Source organism: Balaenoptera borealis (genome assembly GCF_965194805.1).
Source record: "Balaenoptera borealis genome assembly, chromosome: 15".
Taxonomy (NCBI): Eukaryota; Metazoa; Chordata; class Mammalia; order Artiodactyla; family Balaenopteridae; genus Balaenoptera; species Balaenoptera borealis.
The window spans coordinates 44,302,242-44,324,915 of record NC_138871.1 but is presented as its reverse complement, the minus strand read 5'-3'; the positions used below and the strand labels follow the sequence as shown (position 1 = coordinate 44,324,915).

At 38.8% G+C, this 22,674-nt stretch overlaps 1 protein-coding gene and 1 pseudogene across 5 annotated transcripts in view; one reads left to right on the top strand and one right to left on the bottom strand.

Annotated features, from left to right (window-relative positions):
* Positions 1–22,674, top strand: part of CCDC85A (coiled-coil domain containing 85A) — a 197,272-nt gene that overhangs the window by 163,735 nt on the left and 10,863 nt on the right. For 2 of the 4 annotated variants that reach the window (XM_082358180.1, XM_082358179.1), the window contains exon 4: positions 20,670–20,804. The exons of the other annotated variants lie outside the window; for them this stretch is intronic. In XM_082358180.1, the coding sequence (XP_082214306.1) occupies positions 20,670–20,804 (135 nt within the window). The remainder of the gene's footprint in view (positions 1–20,669; positions 20,805–22,674) is intronic. 4 annotated transcript variants of the gene reach the window in all.
* On the bottom strand, positions 2,577–10,110 carry LOC309611743 (geranylgeranyl transferase type-2 subunit beta pseudogene; annotated as a pseudogene). The gene is made up of 2 exons: positions 9,964–10,110; positions 2,577–9,702 (listed from the first exon to the last, which is right to left on the bottom strand). The product of its transcript is annotated as a geranylgeranyl transferase type-2 subunit beta pseudogene (transcript).

Sequence of the window (22,674 nt, the reverse complement as noted above, 5' to 3'; positions counted from 1 at the left end):
AAGCACATAAACCAATGTAAATGTTTTTTACAGATCACCGTGAAAAATATTTCAAACGGGGACTTCCCTGGTGGTCCAGTGGTAAAGAATCCACCTTACAATGCAGGGGATGCAGGTTCGATCCCTGGTCAGGGAACTAAGGTCCCACATGCTGTGGGGCAACTAAGCTCGCGGGTCACAACTACTGAGCTCGCGCGCCTCAGTGAGAGAGCCCGCATACCATAAACTACAGAGCCCATGCACTCTGGAACCTGCGCGCCACAACTAGAGAAGAGAAAACCCACATGCCACAACTAGAGAGAAATCCGTGCACCGCAATGAAAGATCCCGCATGCCTCAACGAAGATCCTGCGTGCCGCAACTAAAGACCTGACGCAGCCAAAAATAAATAAATAAATAAATGAATAAAAAGTCTTCAAAAAGATTTCAAAGGATTTCATATAATAAATGGAGAATGTTATTTCACAAAGTTTTTAAAATTATGATGAAAGAGATCATCAATATAGGAAATGTTAGAAAATCAACTTTTATTTACCTCTAATTTATACCAAAACAGTATGTATTCTTTATTTTAAAATGTAACATACTTTTCAGGAATTCAATTGTGAAAGAAGCCAAAATAGATTACTGTGCAAAAGAGATGACAGAGATACGAGATATCAGGTATTAGTCTTTTGCAGTGTGACTAGACTGAGGAGAATAACGCAAGAGGCCCTGCATATGAATCAAATGGCAGCTATACTGGGATCCACAGAAAGAAGACAATGTTCTTTCAAAGGAAACTTATTTATTGTAGACAACTGTAGACTGTAGACTAAAGCACCTGAAATGAAAGCCAGCAAGAAGTGGACCGGGCCTTTCTTTAGATTCTGTGGTTGTCATAGAGAATGAAAGAAAAATGGTAGGAGGTCCATTGCGAGCCAGTAATCAGTAAAAGTTCACATGGAACTTTTCTTTATTTTCTTTTAGATTGTGTGCCATGGAGCCTGTATAAACTGGTGGCATGTTGACACATGAAGCTAATTAAAGCATGTGTAGAGAAGCAGTATGAAGAAAGAGAGCGTATGAAATAAATTACAGGCTTCCCCTTAATTGTTTTATGACTTACGGGCCTTTAGTGGCTGGGTAAATAATTCTTAGTAGACTTAGGGTTATTTTAGAGTTTAATCTAGAAATTCTACAACGTAGTTTCTGTATTGCTAAGCAATGGGGTACTTGGAAAAAACAACCCACCCACACGTGTAAATGTGGCATTCCTGAAAGTCATGGTAGACTGTGTTTGCTCAGGCCAGGCCAGCACAGGTTGGGTGGGTGGATGGGATCTGTGCACTCAGCCCCTGGGAGCCTGCCTTTGGGAGCTGCTCCCTCCTCAAGTGTACAGGTTTCCCTGGCCTCCATAGTCTGGTCCTGACTTTGGCTGTTGACTGGCTGCTATAGTGAGGTCCTGGCCCTTCCCCAAGGCTCCTATGATCATGTCTCCCAACATTCCCTGGGCTGAGAAAATTCCCCAACTCCTGCTTGCAATCCACCTTGTTCCAGGCCCAAAGCCTATAGAAAAAGTACTTCTTACCACAGGGTCCTAGTGTTAAGCCCAGAATCAGAGGTGGGAAGGAAGAGGTACTAGTAGTGAAGGGACAGTCTATTCAAAGATCGTTCCTCCCTTCTGGACGTATTTCATTATCCTTGTTTCAGGTGTCTCCCCCTGGTCTAATTCTTTCCTTTGGGAGAACGTCTTGTCCTCAAACTTTTCGATATCTCACAAAAATCCACTCATCTCAGATACTTGTGATCTCAGGAGTGCTTAGTTGAGGCACATGGATCATCGAGCCCTCTTTCAGAATTTTTATCCACTTACAGATTATTGTAATTTCCGTAATATAGTTTGGAGGAGTAGAAGCAACTTTTGAATTCTTATTTTTTTAAAAAAGAGAAAAATAAAACACAAGGAGACAGCTAACCTTGCTTTAAAACCCTTGGACTGGGCTTCCCTGGTGGCGCAGTGGTTGGGAGTCTGCCTGCTAATGCAGGGGACACGGGTTCGAGCCCTGGTCTGGGAAGATCCCACATGCCACGGAGCAAATAGGCCCGTGAGCCACAACTACTGAGCCTGCGCATCTGGAGCCTGTGCTCCGCGACAAGAGAGGCCGCGATAGTGAGCGGCCCGCGCACCGCGATGAAGAGTGGCCCCCGCTTGCCACAACTAGAGAAAGCCCTCGCACAGAAACGAAGACCCAACACAGCCAAAAATAAATAAATAATTAAAAAAAAAAAAAAAAAAAAAACCCTTGGACTAATTAGTATTTTGGTAGTTTTATTCATACAGCTATTGCCCTTAGCAGTTTATTAGAAAAAAGATTGGATACAGAAATGTAAGGATCATGGAGGAAATGTAAATCTGATGTAAATGTAGTATAGCAAATAAAGGAATTTGATACTGTCTTTTCTTGACCTAAGATGCCTCTCATTTGCAACAGAACAACATGTGAAGCAGAAGTTCTAATGTTTGACAGATAACAAATAACTAATAAACCCAGGCGCAGATGGGAGCCATCCTGGACTTACATAAAAGCTGGCTCTAAGAAAGGCTTTTTAATAGTCAAAATATTTCAGCTGTTTTTGCCATTCAAGACCGGTGTGTCTTAATGTCAAAAAGAGAATTTTTTTATTTATTTCCATATGCTAGGAAATTTAATAACCCTAACTACAGAAATATCATAAAAGTAAAACATAAAATACACACTCAGAAATAAATCACAACTCCAGTAAATTTGATCACAAATAAATTGTGTGGGAATGATGGGTCTTTATCCTTTTGGATGCCAGGCATGTATTGAGTGCCAGAAGTTAACAGAAGCTACAGTTAGAACTTGGATGCTTTCTTTCCGACAGAGTTTTAGACAGAGGAGACTTTAGCAACTGCATTTTGAAATTTGTTATATTGTTTGGGACAAATTCCATTCACTTTTCAGCCCCTGTTCTCATCCCACTCCTATTTTAACGCACAATTCCTTGACCAGCAAAACTCACATGCGTTTGTTGATGAGTTCCACAAATGGTAAGGTAGTTAGTGATGGCAGCTCACATTCATTGCCAATTGAAAAGGACTTTGGAGAGGTCCATTTAAGACTGGACGCTCTACTAAATGGTAATTTGTAAAGAAGGTGCCTTATGTGGCCTCACAGCATTCGTTTTATTAAAGAGGATTCTCTTGGTTAGGGAAACCAGTTATACTGAGCCTTTGACACTTGAGAACAAGATCAAAATGGGCATGAGAGCAGGTAAGGGCAGCTGCTCTTCCAATGTTTTTCACTTAAAATAAGCGCCCTGCTCAGGATCTTGATGTTGACAAGGTTCTTCAGGGTCAGTTACCAGCATGTGATAAGACATCTCTCAATTCTAGGTGGTTTCTCAGGGCTTCAGGGCTATAAATGATGCCAGAGTAATTTGTGAGTCAATAGACTTTAACTAGTCTTTAAACCAGTAGAAAATGTTCAATTTCGTTATCACATTGATTTTTAATACCTTATTGCCTTATTACACTGTGCTTTTTATTTTAGATGTATCTTTATGGTAATTCTGTTTGAAGGCATCAATCCTACTGGTTTTAAGCGTTTGTTCAGAATCTTAAGTCTTTAGGGCCCCAGGAGAGACCCCATTATAGGTCATGAAAAGGATAGTGTCCAATTCTTTTATTTGTATATGTTCTTTCTTCTTTTAAATGATGAGGTTGTAACCTAAAATGGACCTTTCTTTCTGTGAGAAACAGCTTGGACCACAGCAGGATGGATGATTTAGAAAAATCTGTGACCCTTGCAGCTGGGTCTGCCTCAGGGCACAGGATGTGATGTTTGAATCACCCCTTCTACCCTGGAGGCTTGTTTAGGTCACAAGCACTAACCACAGCCTGAGTATCAGCTGACGTCCTGGGTATTGGACCACCACTGAGTCCATCTTGGGATACTGATTCCCATCCTGACCTTGGCCCCTATGATTATCTCTATTGCAGGTGAGTGTGTGTTCACTAATGGGCAGAGGCAAGGTTTGTGTCCAGATTTTCTGTTACCACTAGTCTAGCATTCTTCCCATTTTGCTGAAACTTGTCACGTGGCAAGTATGTTTCTCTTGAAGCAAGTTAGCTTTGAAAACACCACGACCCGCACCATCACCACCACCTCCATCCACGACAAACCTCTGGTGTGGTATCATTGGGGTGTGAATTGGGAATTAGCCAAGAAACCCAGTTTATTTTCTAATCCATCTGTTTTGCTGTTCACTGAGAGTTTCATCGCTCTAATAATGATCTTCTCAGCATAGGAAGATCTCAACCTTTTATCAATCTTAAGGACATTTCTAGTCTGTAGATAAATGATTACTCAGGAAAAAATATTTGTCCACTTATCACTTATCTTCTGGTTCAATTGTAGTTTCTCTTTAAGCTGCTTGCCTCCTCTAGAAACTTCCCAGACTATTCCAATCTGCAGTGACCTTGTTATCTTCTAAACCAGGGGTTGGTGCTTTTTTAGTAAAGGGGCAGATAGTAAACATTTTCAAGTTTGTGAGCCATATGTTGTGTTGCAACTACACATCTGTCTCTGTAGCACCAAGACAGCTGAAAACAAATGCAGAGTATCTAAATGAATGGGTTTGGCTGTGTTCTGATAAAACTTTGTTTATAACACAGGAGAAAGAGGCTGGATTTAACTCTGGCAGTAGTTTGCTGACCCTTGTCCTACACTAAAAATATTTATGTGTCAATTGCTTGGGTTATCTGTTAATATTATTTTTAAAAAATTGGTCTCTCATATTGTTACATAAATTTGCATTTGTACATAGAGAATTTATTGTATGCAAATACTTTTCTCAATAAGTATTATTTATTTTTTCATTGGTTTAAGTTCCTTTGTCTTATCATCCCCAAACCTGCCCTGAGTAATCAGTAGCTGGTATTTGGAAAGTGCTGCAATTGAACCAGAGGAGTAGTTGAGCAAGAGGTAGAGGTATTCTTTCCTAGCAAACCACGTAGCTTTGGAATGATTTTGCTGGGGATCGACATGCTTGCATTTGACTTGAAAAGGCATGTCCTCCCATACAGGAAGGACAATTGTGGTGCTAACAGATAGGAAATTTGTAGTTTTCTGAAACGCATATGTATGGTGACTGAATGTGTACTTTAGTGAGTGAGTGATTATATTGCTTTTGTGTCCTGGCTATTCTTGCATGCCTTCAAGAAATTGCTGGGAAGATAACATGGGTCAGGCTTGTCTTTAAAATAGATACCGTACAGCTGGTGGCTTGGGAAGAACGTGAATTGCTATATAGTCCCTCACAGACAAGCAAAATTCTAAATCAGTGTTTATCAATGAATGAGGAAAGCCATTTCTGGCTTGGGAGGAGGTCAGAAATCAATTACTCTCCCTTTTCCCTTAAGTGAGGGCATTTCATGAAAGAATAAGAAATAGGGAGATCACTGATTAGAATTAAGTGAATTCAGTATTTTCAAGTCCTTCATATTAATCTTCTCCTCTCTCATGATCTTTGTTAAATATGTGGTTTTAATTGTGGTCTGTGTGTACCTGGAAAGGAAAGGAAAGAAAAGAAAGGCCTTCATTTGGCCGTTTGTACAGTGTCTCTTCCTTCATAGGGGCTCTGCAAGTTGCTTTGGAAACAACAGGAACATAGAGGCTAGTTCAAGTCTCCAGCATGTTTCCTGTGGATCAGGAAGTGAGAAGTGAGTGAGAGGACCAGGCAAGTGAGAAGAATCCTCACTTGTCTTTTTGTCTTTGCCACCAGGAGCGATTGACATCAGAAGAGCCAAGAGGGAGAAGGGAGCTTAAAAAGAGCCAAGGGCATTCGCAATGCTTAGATGGTGACTGGTGGCAACCTGGCTATCGCAAGCCTGTCTCTATAGTGTTTAGTGTTTTCAGAGTGCTTTGCAATCAGGTTTCTTAGTCACCCTTCACGGCCACCACATGAAGCTAGTTGATAGGCCTCTCCCTTTTAGCACTGAGGACAAGTGACTTGCTGAGGGTCAGGCAGTGAGTTGCTTATGGAGCTCATTAGTCCCTGGGTCATCAGTCTTGTGGGATAGCAAAATATTATTTCCTTTTTTTTTTTCTAAAACCAGCTCTAGCCAGCCTTGGAAAACTTATTACTACTGGTAGGCCTGATTGTTTTCCAGGATGGCACTATTGTAAAAAATTCTAACTTAAAAATATTTTTTTAAGATTTGCCTTTCTTAAAGCTTCATAATGTCACTTTTCAGAAAAATTTAGCTGTGCATTTTAAACTTTAGCCAAGTCCTTTATTTAGGTGATGATCTCAGAATTTTGGCCCTTTTATTCCTCTTCAGTTCTTCAACCAGAGACTTCAGGAGAGACTCCAGGAGAAATAAAATTTTTTAACTAGGAAGACTTGGTTTGTGGCATTAGCTGTGGTCAAAATTTGTATGGAGGGATGAGGTGAAACTTTTATATTTCAGTTATTCTTTTCTTTCTTTTTGGCTGCGTCGGGTCTTAGTTGCGGCGCACCGACTTCTCTCTAGTTGTGGCTTGCGGGTTTTCTCTCTCTAGTTGTGGCGTGCAGGCTCCAGAGTGTGTGGGCTCTGTAGTTTGTGGCACGCAGGCTCTCTAGTTGAGGCGTGCGAGCTCAGTAGTTGTGGCGCGTGGGCTTAGTTGCCCCGCGGCATGTGGGATCTTAGTTTCCTGACCAGGGATGGAACCCGCGTCCCCTGCATTGGAAGGTGGATTCTTTACCGCTGGACCACCAGGGAAGCCCCTCAATTATTCTGTCTTGTATTCCCAGAATCTCATAGAGGCTAGACAAAAGCAGTAACCTCACTTTTTGGAATGAGAGATGTTGACATTTATTGTTCAATTAGTACAGGGATATTCATTCAATGATGAGTGACTAGTGGGCTTTCTCTGCTTTTCTTAATATAACCAAAACAACGCCTAACAAATAGGGAATGGGATTTCTATAGGTCATGGAAGGCTGATGACTTGTATTGACCATTCATTCAATATTTTACCCCTCAAGTATTTTTTGAGCATCCCTTATAGAGAGGTACTGTTTTAGACAATGGGGATACAGCCCTGAATAAGAAATTCATGCAGCTTACATCTTAGTAGGTGGATTATTCTTTTAAAACCATAAATACATATTATTGGGAAGTGATAATCACTGTAAACAAAACAAAAGCAGGGAACAGAATTGGGCAGTGACTGGAGTAAGGGGGTATTTTACATGGAGTTAGAAAAAGCCTCTCTGAGGACGTGAAATCTAAAGAGACCCGAAGGAAGGAAAAGATTATGGCTAGAATCGAGTATTGCAAGAAGTGAGAACAGCAGAGACAAAAGCCTTAGGTAGGAATGAGATAGGCGTGTTTGAGGAAACAGGAGCTAGAAGGCTAGAGTGGCTGGAACAGAATGAGTGAGACAGAGAGTAACAGGATGTGAAGTCAGAGACGGGCAGGGAACAGACCCTGTGGGCTTTGTTGACCAAGGTCGAGCGTGTGGATTTGGGGTCTGAGTTGATGGAAAGCCATTGGAGGAATTGGGTGAGGGTATGATATTATCTATTTACATTTCCCAAAGGTCTCTGCGAATATTGGGTTGAAACCAGACTAAAGATAGTAGAGGCAGGGAGAGGGGACATAAGGACACTCAATAGGGAGCTACTTTGGTAGACTGAGAGGGCTGATGGTAGCTTGAACTAGGGGTGGAAATGGTGAGGAGGCATGGATTCACAACGCTATATATTGAAGTAGAGCTGGGAGTGCTTTATGACAGATTAGATGTGGAATATAAGGGAAAGAGACCGCATATGGCTTCACCGGTTGGGTACTGACAACCCCAGGAAGAACTGTTTACAGAGACTGTGCAGTGAATGGCAGCTCAGGGAAGAATCAAGGAAGGATGATCCTTGGATTTTGATCTAAGCAACTGTATGATTGGTGGTGCTTTTTACTGAGATGGGGAAGATTGGGGGGAACAGGTTAAGGGGTGCAGGGGAATCAAGTTCTTTGGGGGCGTGGTAAAGTTGAGATGTTGGACATTGACGAGGAGATGTCAGATGCAGAGTTAGATGTATACATATGGAACTCAGGGGAAAGGGCAGGGCTGGATATAAAAATTTGAAAGAATACATGGCTATGGGACTGAATTAGAAATTTTTGTGAATGAGTGTTGAGAAAAAAAAAGTGGTTTGTGGACTGTGCCCTGGGACACTGCAAGATTTAAAGGTAGGGAATGAGAGAGGCATACAATGCATCCTAAATTATTTATGTTAGGAAGTAGTGCACAAATAAACGTATTTTTAAATCACTTATTTTCTTCCTCCCCTAGTAAGAGCCGTTTGTGAAAATTGAGCTCATGTCCCCATGATGTTTCTTTTTGTGCTTTAATGGTGTTGTCACTAATGGGAGATCTCATTTCTCCCTGCTGGTGATTTCATTACTACCATGTGTGCAGAGACTATGGGGCCTAGATTCATTTGGACCACTCTTGTTTTTGTAAACCTTTAACAGTCAGATCATTGTGAATTGCTCTGAGGTAGAGCTTTCCACAAAATGGCACGGGTGAACTGCAGTCTTGACAGGCAGCCGTTGTTATTTGTGTTATGAACGCGTGTCCTAGGGTGGTAGCTGCCCTTGGATGAAGCTGACTCTTCCTGCCTCTCTGTTGACCTGTCTCATATCTTGACCTCCCCATTTTGTGTGGGAGCTTCGGGGACTGGAACACTCCTTGAAGATACCGTACACCCTTCCTTTTGCCAAAGCCAGGCCAGTGAACACCACCTCACAGTGTATATTTCTCAGTAACCTCAGCAAGGATTTGTCCTAAATATCTGTTTAGTCCCTGGGGCTCTAGCTACATGTCTTCCACTGGGCTCTGAAGTGCTGAGGTATTTAACACAATCATTGCTCAGCTCTGCTCTGCAAGCCAAAAGCAATGTTAATTAGAATTACTTTTTTTAAATGTATAATTATATAATTTATTAAAATCAACACAATTCATATACAGAATATTAACATGGCAGTCATTAAGTTTGTTAAGCACTTCAAATACTGAAATGTTAAAACAGTAAAACTACACTAAGCAACTTTTGCATCAAGGGATCTAATCTAGCTCACTAGTTCAGGCTGAACATTCACTCTCCGAAGTACTTCTTCAGGCATGCAAAAAACAGGGCTAACAGGTTTAATCTGTTCTTCTCCCAAAAGTGACAATCCAGCAATTCCAAATACAGTATGAAAAGGATCTACCATATCTCCTGGCCTGTCCGCAAATCCTCCCGTTTCTTCATCTTGACATGCTAAGATGAAACTGCGCAGTTTCTCTCTGTCAATCCAGTGAAGCCTTCCAATTATCTTTAGGGAGGCCAACACCCACCAAGAATAGCATACATCTGGTAACTTCTCTGGCCTTCCATTGAATCCACTTGACGCAAGCTGGCGTTCACAAAGCCACCAGCCAAGTAAATCAGAATTTACTCGATGCAACTGACTAGTAATAGCCAGGAATCCTGGACACCAATAGATCTGCCCAGCATGGGATTCAGAACCTGGCCTGCAACCAAATCCACCATCAAAGTTCATACAGGATAAAACAAATTCGATTGCCTTTTCCACATTAATAGCATCCAGCTTCCCCAATAGAGCCAAATTGCCGCCGCACAAAAAGAGAATCTTGTATCGATTTCTGCCTATTATATAAAAGTAGATTTTCACATCCCATGAAGCAGCTGGTCTCTCCGGCCTGCACTGTATTCAGCCCTTATCTTTTAGACTGGCCCCCTCTGTTCTAGTACTCCTGTATGCTGATATAACTAGCACAGTGCATGCTGGAACTTCCAGCAGACCATTAACTCCAGTTAGACCAGCTGCTTAGTGGGACCCCAAATATCTCCAGTGAAAGAACCATCTTCTTTCTGTAGACTCTGAACTTATTCCACAACTTTATTTACGTCAATAACATTAATACTATCAGAGAGAGTAAGAATGTAAGCATCTTTCTTTGAGCCATTGGATGCTATATAATCTGCATGCTTCTCCAGTAATAGGGTGTCGGGTGCATCTGACTTGATAATAACATCCTTCTGCAGTGTGCCCATGTCTGAAAGCGAAAAGAGCTAGAGTTACTTTTTTGCTTTTGCATCTACACGGGCATTTCGTTTCTATGCCCTGACTCTCACTCCTTCTCATGCCCCTCTCATGCCCCTTTTTTTATAAGCTCAAGACCTAAAAGTATTCAGATATGTTTCTCTCAGCAAGAATGCCATAAACTTTTACTATTTAATGTCAACCTGATTGGAAACTCATTTAGATGTATGATCTTTCTTTTTTTCTAGAAATTTCAATCTTTCTCACAGGGAGGTGTACGGTTAATAAAAGACAAGAATTAAGCACATAAACTCTTTACTTAGAAGCAGAATGCACGTAAATCTAATTGTCCACATTTCCTACCTATTGTTTAACAGCTATTTTTTTTTAACCAGGCCTTCATTGTTATTCTTTGTCTGTTATTGCTCTGGCTACAGAGATACAGGGTGTTTGCTGTTTTGGCCCTTTCAAGATACTAATTCTTTTCTTCCTGGGGTTTGCCCTCTCTCATTCTTATAAAAAGGCATCCTGCTAACCTCCGTAATTACTTTCATTTATTTTTTTTTTTTCTGGAAACTGTATTTAAATATCTTCAAGTTTCACCTGGAGTGATAGATATTTCAGAATTATTTTCTTTTCCAAGAACATATTTTCATTATGGCATGAAGTTAAAGTCATTTACAATTTAAGTATTTTGCAAACTCCTATTTTACATGTCAGAAGAAAACCATTTGTTGGGGGTATTTGTGAGAAAGATGCTTTTGTGTTTAATATTGTTAATTCCCTCTTTGATCTTCATTCTAAAATCTGATGAATGAGATATATTACTTCCCCTGGCATTTCCTATCCTGGTTAATCGCATGACCATTTAGCTGGTACTCATCCCAGAGTCCTCTTTCAGCCTACCTGCCTCCACTGAAATAAATATTAAGGCTCAAAAGGTCCTGCCCTGTAATCCATCAATATCCTTTTTATTCCTTCTGCTATTGTCCAGTGTAGGTGATGGGTAATCATTTTTTACTTGAACTTCTTTGTTAATCTCCTAATTGGACTTTATCCTACCTAGTCTTGTCCCACCCAGATCATTCTCCACATTATTCCTAGAGCAATCTATCAAACCAAATCAGGTCTTGTCACGTAGCTCATGCCTCAGCAGAGAATAAATTTCAAATCCTTCATATGGTATAGAAGGTTCTCCATCATCTGACCTCCTGCCTTTCATGTCAGCCTCAGTTCTTGCTACTCTGTCCCTTGTGTCCTAGGCTCACGTCATTCTGAACAACTTCTGTTTCCCTGACTGTGACAACTGTTTAATATTTCAGGTTCTCTGAATTGAAGTTCCTCACAGCCTCAACTGCAACTCCACAGACCTCAATCTTAGCCATTATTTGGCATAATAAATGAGGAGTGAGTGAAAAAATATTACCTTCTGGCTTCCTTAGCTGGGAAGGCCTGGATACTTACAGATTGATTGGCCTACACGTAATTAAGTTGAGAATAATATTCCTCTTGATGATAACTTTTTTTATATTCACCACTTGATGTCTGGCATTACATAATGATTTTGATGAAAATCAGCATATACTCTGGATGCCTCAGTAATAAGGTCTTATTTCTACTTTTGGTCTGCTAACCATTCCTAGTGATCTTTTCAGTTACTGTTTTTTTGGTTTTTCTGTTTTGTTTTTTTTTTTTTTTTAACATATTAGAGCTTCACTGCAGCTTTAGAAATAGATGGAAGTGAGTCCAGATTTTCAGAATAAATTTATTTTGTTCAAATAATAACTGGCTAATGAGAAGGAAAAATAGTGGGAATTTAGTCTGTGTTTAAATTCTATAGACTTGCCAAAAAAGGCTATATGGGCCATCATAGTAACATCAGTTTCACTTACTTCAGGCCATTTTAGCACTCTAGAAGTGTGCTTTAGTTACTTAACAAATAGCTGAGTACCTACTAATTACCAGGTACATAGGCACACAAGTAAAGCATTTACACAACTATTTCTGAGATGACAGAGGAAAAGCCACAGTCTCACACATAGATTTTGATCATCCATTAATATATTAAGTTTATTGAGCAACTACTACATGTAGATAGGGTGCTAGTCATTGTGATTACAGAGATAATAAAAGTCAAGTGTGGTGACCTCAGGGAGCTCCAAGATACATGAAATATCACTGTAAAACAGGATAGGGCTATGAACAAGAGTCTTATCAGCTCACCTTACAGTGAGTGGTCAGGGTAATTACACCCTCTGTCAAACCATGAAAGTACAGTCCACATGATCATGATTTGTTCATCAGAGCCAGGATGGAAGCAAGCTTTTTCAATACGTATTCCAGAATAAGAGAAAGAATATGAATGAATAAGGAACCAGAATCAAGAGAATGACATCCTGGGTCACACCAGTGTGGGACAAGTAAAGCATGGGATCCAGAAAAGTATCACTGGAACCCCAAACCCAAGAGAAGAAAGAACAGGAAATAGACTATTCTCTTGGTAACTGTATTTAGCTGGAACCCTAGTGTATTTTGTTTATATCAATACCATGACTCACATAGTATTCCAAAGTGAGTTGTTAGCAATTCTCAACAAGTTCTTCAGGCAACTTTATCAAATCTCAAGTCTCAAAATCTTTGGGTTATTATAGCTGCAGGCTTTAAGTAAGTGTTGTGGCCACAGTTCTGGGTCTGGAGTGGACAAAGTCAAAAGGGCCCAGAGGTGATGTTTAGCTGGTGTGTACCAGTTCTTCTGCATCAGTTATTAATATTAACACGCTTCTATTCTGACCTCCCCAAGCCCCTCGGCCATTCTAAACTGTCCTGATCCTCCCCAGGATCTACGGGATCTCCTTGCAGCCCAGGAGCTAAGTAGTGAGTACATGGGACAGAAGAAGACCTTCAGGGCCCCCAACCAAAAAGAAAACAATCACTACGGAGTATAAATTATTGAGAACAAGTGCCAGGCCAACAGTTCATGTCTTAATAGATAAATAGTAGGAGCTAGCTAGTCTTAATAATCTTTTAACTGACAGCACTTAGGAGAGACCTAACATGTAGTAGGGGCTTAGTAATTGAGAGCTGTTATTACTAAGACACACCCTCAAGGAGTCTTCTTTCTACTGAGGAGATGTATGTAAATAGACCACAACCCTTAGCTACGCATGAAGGAGAGAATGGTCCCTGTCCTGGTCCAGTGTTCTCTCTCTCTGATTCCCCTCTGCGTATCACAGGATGCTCTCATCTGCACTGGGATGTTGTTTCATGTGTCAGGGCCCTCATTTCTATTTGATGGCAATTTAATTCTTTCCTAGTGTGACTACTTAAAGTTAAGTGCAGGATCTTTACCTGTTGTATTGCTAAGGAAGTTTCATTTTCTTCCATAATGTCCACAGAGCATCTTCTGCCAGTTTTATTCTCTGTGGGATTGGTGTCTCCGTTTTCATGGCGCTACAGCATGCTGTCTCTCTCCACTCTAAGAGCTCTTTGTTCTTTGGAATGCTGCCCTGAGCCTGCCCATTCAGTGTTCTGTTTCTGCTAGTGTTGCTGCAGTAGGATGTATCAGGTATTTTTAATTCTATTCCTTTTGTTAGAAAGAGTAATTTCCTTTTTGGGGGTGGAAATAAAGATGTCTTTATACTTAGACCACTTTGAGGGCTGAAGCCCAGAGAGTTTCCTTTAAAATCATCACAAGCTCCAAATCTTGTGGGCGACTTGCCTTCATACGCGAAACCTGCTATGGAGCTATCACCAGAAATTTTGTTTTGCAGTTTCCCGGCACACTTCTTTCTCCAACTCAGGATTTCTCAACTTGAGCACTATTGACATTTGGGGCTGGATAACTGTAGGGGGCTATCCTGCACATTGTCAGACATTCAGAAGCATCCTTGTCCTCTACCAACAAGATTCCCATAGAAACTGCCCAGTTTTGACAACTAAAAATGTCTGCAAGGCATTTTTGTCAAATACCCCTGCTGGGGGCCAAATCACTTCAGGTTGAGAACTGCTCTAAATAATAAACACGTGAAAGTAGATTGACAAACAAGTTATAAATGTGTTGACAAGCAAAGCAAAACCATTCGTGGTAATGACAGCAAATACTTAGCACTTAATGTGGGCCGGGCACTGCTGGAAAAGCTCTTTTCATGTAAGTAACCAAACCCACAGACTGAGGTACCATTGTACCATGACTTATACACATTTTATAGACGAGGACACTGGGGCACAGAGAGGTCATGCAGCTGCTAAGTGTCAGATCCAGAATCTGAACCTAGGGACTTCCCTGGCGGTCCAGTGGTTAAGACTTTGCCTTCCTATGCAGGGGGGTGCTGGTTCCATCCCTCATCAGAGCTAAGATCCCACATGCCTTGCGACCAAAAAAACAAAACATAAAACAGAAGCAATACTGTAACAAATTCAATAAAGACTTTAAAAATGGTCCACATCAAAAAAAAAAAAAAAAAAGAATCTGAACCTAGGCATTGTGACCCTATAGTCAATGATCTGAGCTCACCGTGCTTTTCTTTCAACAAAAATTTACTGGAATAGAGACCTACTTGGCATCGTATGGAATATTATCTTTGGTACAGGCTTAGTAAATATTTTGTTAAGTGAATAAATGAATATCTGTAAATCCAGGAAATTATCTAATATTTTAAATTAGTATTGAATAGATTCTTTAGTTAATTTAAATTAAAAAGTACTTTTCCCTGAATACAGTCAACTATTATCTATTAGAGCAAAGCAGAGGGTCTCTTAGCATTTCTAAGCCCATTGACAAGAATCTTTTGGAAAAGATTTGTCAAGGTGACCTTTAAAATCTCTTCTGATCTGAGCATTTATTTGTGTGCTGGTGCAGTATTGCAACATTTCAGAATGAAGACTGATCAAACAGAACAAAATATTATTTTCCTGATGAGATTAAGCAAAGCATCTGCTCTTGCCATATAATAGGGAAAGAGAGAATTCATCCTCCCTCCTAAACTAGGTATGCATTCTCATGAGGTATGATGCACTGTTTGATAGTTTGACCTAGCTTCAGGACTTATAAAATATTAAACATCTTTAACTAACAGGAAACCACTTTAGTCGATCAATCTTCAGGCTTTCATAGTTGGCTTCCTATAATAGATGAGGGGCTGAGCTCTAATGTTTGTTACAAATGCATTACATCTGATTTATATCTAAGTGGGAAGCCTGTATTTTATATAATAAAATATAAAAACATAGTATTCTTTTATTCTTGTTAAAGATGTTTTTAAAATGTATTTCTGTAAGGCAAAAGAATGGAAGCTTCTAGAGTGTCAATTAAAATAATTTTACTAAAAGAGTAATAAATAAAATATCACCATAAAGTAGCAAGAAGATAATCACAATAGCTTCATCTTGCTAGTTCTCTTAAAACTCACATTGTGAATTATAATTTTCCTCGGTGAGACCGTAAGTAATATAAGTATTCTCTTTTCGTTTAGATGATCTTTTAAAAATTTGAATGGCTTCATATTTTTTCCTTAATTTTGAAGGAGAAGTCAGTTATTTCAAGGACAATACTAGAAAGTATTCCAAATCTCAATTTTCATGGAAAAAGATCTTGCAGATATCATGTCATTAAAGAGGAATAGTAGTACCAATATGTTTTATCTTCGTCAGTGATTTGAAGGGATGTTTTTGTTTCCTCATATAGGGTGTTTGCTTATAGTATTAGAATTCATGATTTATTTTACTTCATCTCATTTTTACATTATATAATAATTCTAATACTAAAAATTATTTTTAATTTTTTGTTTTTTTTAAATTGAAGTTTAGTTGATTAACAATATTAGTTTCAGGTGTAGAACATAGTGATTCAAAACTTTTATATATTATACTCCACTTAAAGTTATTATAAATTATTGACTATATACCCTATGCTGTACAATATATTCTTTTAGCTTATTTATTTTATACCTAGTACTTTGTACCTCTTAACTCCCTACCCCTGTCTTGCCCCTCCCCACTTCCCTCTTCTCCGTGGTAACCCCTTGTTGGTTCTCTAGATCCATGAGTCTGTTTCTGTTTTGTTATATTCATTCCTTTGTTTTATTTTTTAGATTTCTCATATAAATGGTAACATACAGTATTTTTCTTTCTCTTTCTGACTTATTTCACTAAGCATAATACCCTCCAGCCCATCCATGTTGTTGCAAATGTAAAAATTTAATTCTTTTTTATGGCTGAGTAGTATTACATTGTATGTGTGTGTGTGTGTGTGTGTGTGTGTGTGTGTGTGAGTGTGTGTGTACACCACATCTTTTTTATCCATTCATCTATCAGTTGACACTTAGGTTGCTTCCGTATCTTGGCTATTGTAAATAATGCTGCTGTGAACACTGGGGCGTGTGTATCTGTCTGAATTTGTGTTTTTGTTTTCTTCAGATATATACTCAGTAGTGGAATTCCTGGATCGTATGGTAGTTCGGTTTTTAGTTTTTTGAAGAACCTCCATACCATTGTCCATAGTGGCTGCATCAATTTACATTCCCACCAACAGTGTACAGTGGTTCCCTTTTCTCCACATTCTTGCCAACGTTTGTTATTTGTGGTCTTTTTGATGATAGCCATTCTAACAGGTGTGAGGGTGTTGACCTCTTTGTGGTTTTGATTTGCATTTCTCTGATGATTAGTGGTGTTGAGCATCTTTTCATGTGCTTGTTAGCCATCGGTATGTCTTCTTTGGAAAAATATCTATTCAGGTGTTCTATTTTTTAATCAGGTTTTTTTTTTATATTGAGTTTTATGAGCTGTTTTATATATTTTGAATATTAACCCCTTATTGGTCATATCATTTGCAAGTATTTTTTCCCATTAAGTACATTGTCTTTTCGTTTTTGTCAGTGGTTTCCTTTGTTGTGCAAAAGCTTTTAAGTTTATTAGGCCACATTTGTTTGTTTGCTTTTGTTTCCTTTGCCTTAGGAGACAGATCCAAAAACGTATTGCTACAATTCATGTCAAAGAGTGTTCTGCCTATGTTTTCATCTAGTTTTATGGTTTTTGGTCTTACATTTAGGCTTTCAATCCATTTTGAGTTTATTTTTGTATATGGTGTGAAGGAATGTTCTAATTTGATTATTTCACATGTAGCTGTTCAGTTTTCCCAGCACCACGTATTGAAGAGACTGTCTTTTTCCCATTGTGTACTGTTAACTCCTTTGTCATAGCTTGATTGACCGTAAGTGCATGGGTTTACTTCTGGGCTCTCTGTACTGTTCCATTGATCTATGTGTCTTTTTTTGTGCCAGTACCATACTGTTTTGATTATTGTGGCTTTGTAGTATAGTTTGAATTCAAGGAGCATGATACCTCCAGCTTTGTTCTTTTTTGTCAAGATTGCTTTGGCTATTCGGGGTAATTTGTGATTCCATATAAATTTTAGGGTTATTTGTTCTAGTTCTGTGAAAAATGTCACAGGTATTTTGATAGGGACTGCATTGACTGTAGATTGCTTTGGGTAGCGTGGACATTTTAACAGTATTATTTTTTCCAGTCCATGAACACAGGATATCTCTCCGTTTATTTGTATAATCTTCAATTCCCTTCATCAGAGTTTTATACTTTTCAGAGCATAGGTCTTTCACCTCCTTGGTTAAGTTTATTCCTGGGTATTTTATTCTTTTTGATGCAATTTTAAATGGGATTGTTTTCTTGCTTTCTCTTTCTGATAGTTCATTATCAGTGTATAGAAAAGCAACAGATTTCTGTGTATTAATCTTGTATCCTGCAACTCTCCTGAATTTACTGATGAGCTTTAGTAGTTTTTTGGTGGTGTGTTTAGGATTTTCTCTGTATGTATCATGTCATCTGCAAACAGTGACACTTTTACTTCTTCCTTTCCAACTTGTATTCCTTTTATTTCTTGTCTGATTGCTATGACTGGGACTTCCAACACCATGTTGAATAAAACTGGCAAGAGAGGACATCCTTGTCTTGTTTCTCGGCTTAGGGGAAGTGCTTTTAGCTTTCAACCATTGGGCATGATGTTAGCTGTGGGCTTATCATATATGGCCTATGTTATGTTGAGGTGTGCTTTTATTTCCTTATCTATGGTGTTTGCTTAGAGTATTAGAATTTGTGATTTCTATAATGAGTACTTAGCACACAGTGATCTGTAAGTCACCTCCCACACAGTCTTGATGCAGAGCATTACTTTGCTATATAGCAAAGTAAAATAATTTGCAGAGTACTAGGTAATTTGCAGATTACTCTAAGTAACTGTATATAAAGTAGCTGATGAGTACACAGATTTCTACTGGAGTAGTAGGGTCATTCACACATGCTTCTTTTTTTTTTTTAAATGATTCTGGATTTTTGGAAAACTCCAGAAAACAAAGCAAAATAGAATTCCTCAGAGAATAGGAAGTGACTTTCTTAAGGTTGTTGGGAACTGTTCTCCCAATTGATGGCTGGAATCTGGGTTTCCCCACTTCAGGCTCTGAAGTTGCCAGAAATAACTCCAACCACTGAGTTATTGAAGGCTTATGTTTTATGAAGCTGTCTTCAAAAAATGTCATGATTGACAATGGTAGAGCTAGCAGAGAGCTAAGCCTTCATTAGTATATAAGTATTATTCAGATATATTTTACTTGAAGGTCAAAAATGATGGCTGGTCTGGACACATTTTTCCTTGACCTGAATTAAAACAAGAAAATTGCTGACGTGAGTAGAAAGTCAATAATCCTGATTCTAAAAGAGGACCTATTCCTTTAAAATGATATCATCAAGTAGTTTATTCTTCCATAAAAAATCTGGCCCATATATCACCCCCTCTTATGAGATTAATAATACTGTATAATCTATATTTAATATGTTTAAAAAGAACCTGTTACAAGATACTGAAAGGCGTAGCTATTGCATGTTGTATCAACTTTCTGAAAGTGGGAAAATAAATGACTGCTCTTTTCAGCAGGGCTCTAAATGGTTATAGATGTTACCTTAGATTTCATGGTTATGATAATAAGCTTTGTTACAGTGGAGAGGCATTGGGATTTAATCTCGCTACACACTAAGGAAGAATGAAAGAAGTTTCTATGTTTTACTTGGTTGTTGAATCCAAAAAACATGAGATCTGAGAGATGCGTAAGACTTGGAGAGAACCAAATTTAGAAGATAGAACTCACTTGTAAAAAATCTGCATTAGTTGTTAATGATCATCTCAGAAACAGAACTATGCAGATTGGGATGGGAGGTGAATTTTAAGCCATCAACCATATTATAAATTATTGGATATAACTCTTTTGATGATGGAAATAAATTAGACACTGACATATGAAATGATTACTAAAAGAGCAAAGTTTAAATCAGTGTTGCTTTGATGAAATGATCATTATGGTCCAAGTGTAAATATATAATTTTCTCTGTTATATGTGAGGAATATGTGTGACTTACTTATTTAATAGGTAACTGGTATTGATTTTGTAGAGTCAGGAAAAAGTTTTGTGAGTACCAACTGCTGGTCAAGATTGCTCCCCTTTTTTACTTCGCTTAAGACGATGGTACATTGCCTTTATGGTTCAGCCTCCAAAAGTTAGAGAAAAGTCAAAATTAGACCAGTGCTATTCACAGTAAAGCACATACTTCTAGGATAATAGATTAATGAGAACTAAAAAATTATATTCTCATTTTCAATCTCCTAAAATTAACTTAAACATTTGGACACTGGAATTTTTGGACTGTATTTGCGAATTTTCTATATTTTAAAAATTGTTTCTTATTCCTTAGGATATAGCATTCTTAGATACAGGTCTTAGTGAAAGTTGGCAGGGAAAAGAAATTATGTTCAAATTAGTTCATTTTGCTTCTGATCATTTTAATAAAATTACACAGTTTGGTCATGGAAAAAACCTGAAATTCAGGGAAAAAAAAATTTTGTATTTTCTTTTTATGTCAGTTGTGATGTCTCTAGTTCCAACCAGTACAGAAATTTGGGAATTAACCAATTAATAGAAATGTTGATAATTGTGTATATGTCCCATTTAAGTTATTTTAATGCAATGGTGATCTCTTGGTTCATTATATACTCTTCAGTGTGCAGAAATTTTGCTGAGAATTTGATGCAGTGTCAGTTTTTCCGAGTGTTGAATATATCTACCCAACTTGTGTTTCTTAACATAAGGTCAGAGTGCTCCCAACTGCATTTAAATAATTTCTAAGTTGCAGTTTTAAATACTTGTAAGATTTATGTTAATTCTGTTTCTCACAAATAAAACCAACAAAATTAAGTTGTATAAATAGCTTCCTTTTTTTTTTTATCTGGAATTTTGGCATTATCATCTGTCTCTTTTTGATAGCTTGAGAATTAGTTATACCTTTGCCCAAAACTTGTAAAAAAAAAAAAAAAAAACTCAGTATTAGCTCTCATATACAGGACTTCAGTGAGTTTTTATTTTAATTTTTTCCCTAGTTAGAGGTGCATGTTACAGCTTGCCATTGTGGTCATTGTGGTTCATTTCATTAAGCTTCTTGTTCTATCTGCTTTCTTGAGACTTGGGAAACAGTATTTTTCTGAGTGATTGTACTATATTGTTCCAAATATAAGGCCACCCAGAATAGAAGGCAACCTCCAACTAGAAACAGCTCAAATATGGAGAAAGGCTGGGGGCCCAGAGCCCGGCGGGTCTTGCAGTGGTGGCAAGGGTGCCGAGGAATAGGACGATGCCTGCCCACTCTCCCGGTGAGTGAAGATGAGTCAGCTGCTGATTTGCTTGTGCATAACCGGATGGCTTCTGTTGCTAGAGGAAAAGTCGTACTGGGGTGGGGGGGAGAGAATAAGTCTGTACACATGAAAGAAAGTCACTGTGTGTCCAAATCAGGGGAGGGAAGGCGGGAGTAGAGTCTATTTCACCTCCTAAATGGTCGCCTTCAGTGTTTTTTTTTTTCCCTGAACCTGGGGGTGAAAGTTGAATAACCCCAAACACTGGAGGAGGAGGAAAGTACCTGCACCTTTTTTGAAAAGGAGTTTAAAGGTCAGTGGCCATGGAAATGAATTGTTAGACACCATCAGATGTCTCACGACCAGCCCAGAAAATTATTCCTTGCCCTTTCAAACTGACTGCTGACCCAAGAGGTGGTGCATGCACTGTGTGATCATGTGTAGCCTGAAAATAAGCAACCCCGAAGCTGGGAGTCACATTTCCAATTTTAGTAAGATTTTTTTCTTTTTAAATTCCCTGTCTCCTGAGCCAGCCAAGATACAATTTAAATAAACAGGCTAAATCTTATTGAAATAAACTCCAAGGGACTGTTTAAAATTATTTGTTGTGCTAGTATTTCACCCAATCGCATATTTTTAAAAATACTTCAGTGAAAAATGTATTATTCGATGGAGAATATGTATTGATGGAGCCCAGAGAAAACTGCAGGTATTGGTCTGATTCTACTAATAAGCACATAGAAATCTAACCTTTTATTTCACAGTAACTAAATAAGATGTGATAGAATGAGGTGCTTGTTTCTGTTATAATCTAGAAAACTCTTTAGCACCTGTTAGTGTACAACTTAACCAGCATTCAGTAACCTTTGCGGCTTCACAAAAACTACATACAATATAAACCTTGACCTTTCTAGTAATTACCAGTCCATGGCTCGCAAAGCAAGTTTGAAGTAGAACTTTAATCCCTGAATGATAAGTTTTTCTCCACTGGGTAGTTTCCATTGTAGCCTTCATGATGATGATGATGATGATGATGAAACTTCTTTAATAAAAGAGTCTGTTTTTCTAAATAGGACTCTCCTTAAGTTTAAACAATGCTTAATTGCCCAGAGGATTTGGTTTAGGGAAGCTGCTTATCATTGATTTCAGAAATTCTCTTAAACCAAAATACCCTGAAAGATAGAGGTCCCGTGCCCAAGGAATAGCAAGCTAGAATTTGACGTGCCTACCATTTTGCCAGGCCTGGGAAGGGAACCTTTGAAACAGAAGGGCTGGGCAGAAAAGGATTTGAAAGGAAGAACTGGAAGGGAGTGTATCCCAGAGCGGGGAAGGATTGTTGCCTGCCAAGTTAGATTACCACTCAGAGGAAACAGCACTGCAGTGGTGGAGTCTAAATGAGAGGGTTGATGTGAACTCTGTATAACCTCAGAAGCCTTTTGCAAAGAGTTCATAAGGGTGATACCAGTAAGGAAAGAGACTAGTAGAGGATCAGAGCTTTTCAGGGAAGAAGAGCTTCCTTTATAACTCCCTCGCTTTGGAAATATTTGATCTCTACAAAGGAAGAGGATGCCCACATTTGGTGGGGGGAGTGTGTGCCTATTATTAACCATCTTTAAACTTCAAATAGTTTCCTTTCTATTATTTGTTTTGGGTGCTATCATGTCTGATTCGATCCGAATTACAAATACAGCAAAACAAATATTATAAACATTTTTTCCCAGAGGGGGGTTGGGGCTATAATAATTGTATGTTCTGTTCATCACCTGCTGTTAATTTCATCATTAGTTGCAACGGCAGACAGAAGCTGGAGAGGTCACCTAAATGTCAGATTCCATGCCTTCCTCTCCCTGTTGGCTAGTGAGGGCGGGGGCAGGACCTGACCTGATTGCAT